The sequence below is a fragment of the Nicotiana tabacum genome, chromosome 1 (genome assembly GCF_000715075.1).
Source record: "Nicotiana tabacum cultivar K326 chromosome 1, ASM71507v2, whole genome shotgun sequence".
NCBI classification, from domain to species: Eukaryota; Viridiplantae; Streptophyta; class Magnoliopsida; order Solanales; family Solanaceae; genus Nicotiana; species Nicotiana tabacum.
In genome coordinates, this window is record NC_134080.1 from 5,098,940 (window position 1) to 5,103,111 (window position 4,172).

At 37.9% G+C, this 4,172-nt stretch overlaps 1 protein-coding gene across 1 annotated transcript; it reads right to left on the minus strand.

Annotated features, from left to right (window-relative positions):
• Nucleotides 1-280: 280 nt before the first annotated feature.
• LOC107761971 (pentatricopeptide repeat-containing protein At1g31790-like) lies at nt 281-3,057 on the minus strand. The gene has a single exon (XM_075230757.1). The coding sequence runs from the start codon at nt 2,897-2,899 to the stop codon at nt 1,652-1,654; it is 1,248 nt and encodes a 415-aa protein (XP_075086858.1). The 5' UTR covers nt 2,900-3,057; the 3' UTR covers nt 281-1,651.
• Between the last annotated feature and the right edge of the window lie 1,115 nt (nt 3,058-4,172).

Here is a 4,172-nt window from a genome sequence, read left to right on the forward strand (position 1 = left end):
AAATACACAACTTATTACGCTAAAAAAGGTTACTGCAGTACTGAAAGCAACAAAATTTCAACAAGTGTCAATGATTGCCTTATTACTCTTATTGTATCGCCTGATAAAACAATGAGATTCCTACTCGATAACAAGTGATATATGATCTCAAATGAGATAAATATTGTGAAGAAGGATGTGATAAGAAAATAACCAAAGCCCGACAGGGTCGCCAGAAGCACACATTGTAAGAAGGAAAACCTGAATTCAGAAGCATCATCTGGTGGGAACTGAGAAATACAGACGGGATAAAAATAATGCAACTATACAATGACCAGCAATAGCTGCAAAAGTATGACATTACAAGATTACAGTGTACAGGAAGCATAGCCTATATCAACAGCGTCGATTTTCAGTGTGCATAGAGTTGAACACGATGAAGCTCTTCAAGGCTTATTTGTGATCTCCAGGATACCCAGGTAGCTTAGCATGACTAGTTCCACTCAAAATTCCAAATTCTTAGTATTACATCATCTGATCTCTAGGTAGCTTAGCATGAAATAATTCCGTTCAAAACTCTAGATGCTTTAAGAGTTCTATAATCTACATTAGAGCATTCTCAGTAAGTGCAAAGTCTCATCGATGATTCTCAACAAGAGTTGGAAAACATACTAGATGCAGCTGCCCATGGGCAGTGAAAATTAAGTGTTGCAATCACCAAAATCCTGAGATTCCATCTCTTCAGCTTCTCCAATGATAAGCTCAAAATTTAGTCTCAGATAACTTGAAAATTTTCCAAGGATCCCAGTACGATCTAACCCAAACTATATCTGCTTAGTCTTGGATTTGTCACAAAGTGATTTTGCTCACTATCAGGGTTCTATAATATAGGTCCAGTAGATATGCTGGAGTTCTTCCTGGGCAATGTCTCATGTATATGCACTTGTGTCAAAGTTATGACTGCCAAAATAGTAGATTGGCTATGCACCAAATCATCAGCAACAACCTTCGTGCATTGATCCATTGTCATGATAAATCATAACAGCAGCATATTTTGCAGTGTCGAAAATCATAAAACTAATTTGAATACCGAGCTTGGATACTGATAACATAGTTGCATTTCTTGCATTGCTAAGCTACAGAGACCCAGAATTTAACAAAACATCATAGTATATGCTAGCTCGACAACATGTCAAATGTGGTACTCCACAGTTTAGTGCTATAACTTCTCGTCGTGTCTGCAAGATCGCTCCACAACTCTTCAGAACATTATTATATACATACATGTATGCAAGATTGTTGCACAAACTTCTTAGAATAATATTATATACATAGCCTCGTTGATCCTAGAAATGCAACTAACTCATAAAAGAAACCGGAGATAATTGCCAATGCATAGGTGTTGACTGCATTACATTCCATGACAAATTCCTTGATCTTGCAAATCATCTTCATATATTCATAAAAACTAAGAGATATTCCATATACAAGATTGTATAGCAGCTCGCCAGACCATTATTATATACATACCCTTGTTGATCCTTGAAATGCAACCAACTCATCAGGGAAATTAGAGACATTAGCCACTTCACCGGCTGCATTATATTCCGGAAAAATTCCTTGATCATGCAAATCATCTTCATATCTTCATGGTTAAGAGATACTTTTAAGGTCAAGTACTCATTTTTTCAATATTACTACTCCCGCAAACCAACAACACTTCTTTAATCAAAGATTCATGTGGTTGCAAACCAGCTTTTTTCATCTCATAGAGAACCTTTATGGCTTCAATACCGAGACCATTGTGTATACATCCCATCAGCATTGCATTCCAGCAGGCAATATTACTCTTATCCTCTCTCGCATAAAAAACCCTCAGTGCGTCCCTCAGCAACCCATATTTTCCATACATGTCAATCAAGCTACACTGCACGTAACCATCCATATCAAGTCCTACCTTGATAGAACTAGCATGAACCTGTTGACCACAATCCCTCAACTTCCCGCAAGCTTTAAGAACACTTGAAAATGTAAAACTATTTTTTTTAACTCCTTCTCTTACCATCTCCCTGAAAATTCTTATAGCCCCTTCAAACTGCTCCTCTTTGCACAAATTGCCAATTCTAGCTGTCCAAACAACTGTATTACAATGTGGAACATGATCGAACACATTGTCAGCGCTTTCTAGATAACCAAACTCTCCATAGAACTTGATCAAGAAACTACTCAAAGCCAAGCTTTCACAACTTCCCACCTTAATTAACCACCCGTGAATCTGTTTCCCAAGTTCTAAATTCATCATTTCCACACAAGCCTTAAGGACACAGACCAAAATCCCATCATCAATTAAATCACCACATTTACATAAGTTCACTGTCTCACTCTGCATTGCCAAAAACAAACGCAAAGCTTCTTCACACTCATCATTTTCAACACAACCCGCAATTATCGCAGCCCAAGACTTAGAATTTCTGAGGCGCATTTTATCAAACAGTTGACGCGCATGTTGAAAACAACCACAAGACACAAGCATCAACAACACACGGTTGAGTAGCGGCAAGCTAGGAATAACATCACTTTTACAAATATGGGTATAAAGTTCAACAGCTTTTAAAGGGTCACGTGATTCAGTGCATCCTTTGATAAGGGAAACGTATATGTCAACAGGTATGTTAAGGGCAAGACCGTCCATTAGACTTAAAACGTCAGAGATTGTGCATGTGGGGTTTGTAGTTCTCTTGGGTTCAGGTTTGATGGGTTGGTGCATTTTGTGGTGGGGTCTATGTAAAGGCAACTGAAATTGAAGGGGTGGGGGGTTGGAGATGGAGCGAGTAGTGATGGGTATCCATTTCTTGGAGTTTCTTGAAGAGGTATTGGTATAAAACAATGGTGGCTTTGGGTAGGATGATGTGATCTCCATCTGTTTTACAAGGATTCTTTAGTGGATTTCATAGTTGAAGAAATCAGTTCAATGCAAATGTCTTTCTATTCAGTTGGAATCGACTACCTTACAATTGAATTTTAATACCTATGCTTCTAAGCAATACGAGGGGAAATATTTCTCGGGGGTCGTTCGACGGAGAGATTGAAAAAATAATCCCAAACATAAAATTAGTTTGACTTGCCATGGAGTTTAAGAAAAAAGAAAAACTTTTAAAACTTGTGGTCTTAAAAGCTTAAGAGGTAAAAAAGTTATGGGGCCATGACATTTGTGTGGCTATAAAAACATCTCATTAAGTTTAAATGGGTAAAATGAAAGAGTTTAAAGTTGAATTATTTCCAAAATTAGAAATGTGTCATTTGTTTTAGAATAGGCTAAAAAGGAAAGTACATCATTTAATATGAAACGGATGGAGTATAAAATAATACTTGTGTTATTTAGGGGTGCTTATCGGGCGGATCGAACCGATAATTATGCTTAACGGTTATCGAATTATAAATATAGTAATTTGCTAGCCATCCAATAAGACAACGGTCGGATTGGTATCGGATTAACGATTATCGGGTGGTTTATTGGCTAAACCAAATAGAAATTTTTTGAACAATCCTAGTCTTATGAATACCAAACGGCCAAACCTGATAAAGTGACTAACTCCCCCGTTAGTATGTACTACATTTTAGTTTACCAGGCTTGTTAACATATGTTGCTACATGATAGAATCTGTTAATACTTTGTAGTTTGTACTGCACTAATGCATTTATTACAAGTATTCCTTTTGGTTGTTGTGACGACCCGAAGGGTCATCACCGTAGTTCTTCCTTGTTCCGCGCTTTCGAGGTCTTGAAAACCTCGCTTTTAGTTGCCTCGATTGGCGTGCGCAGTTCGGGCGCGTAGCCGGAAAGTTTCGATGTTAGAATATGTGAACTATGTGAAACATTTGATGAATTTTGGTACTAGTATGCATAATGTTGACTTCGGTCAATATTTTGGGTAAACGGACCCGGACCTGTGATTCGACGGTCCCGGAGGGTCCGTAGAAAAATATGGGACTTGGGCGTGTGCCCGGAATCAAATTCTGAGGTCCCAAGCCCGAGAAATGAATTTTTGAAAGAAATTGTTTTTCTGAAATTTGATATGAAAATTTGAAATGAAAATGGGTTAGAAAATATAGGTATCGGGCTCGTATTTTGGTTCCGACGCCCGGTACAAGTCTTAAATATGTGTTAAGCACTATCTGTAAAGTTTGGCAAAA

What these genes read in the sequence shown, in the direction of transcription:
- LOC107761971 (XM_075230757.1), bottom strand. Translation starts at nt 2,899, where the DNA reads ATGGAGATCACATCATCCTACCCAAAGCCACCATTGTTTTATACCAAT.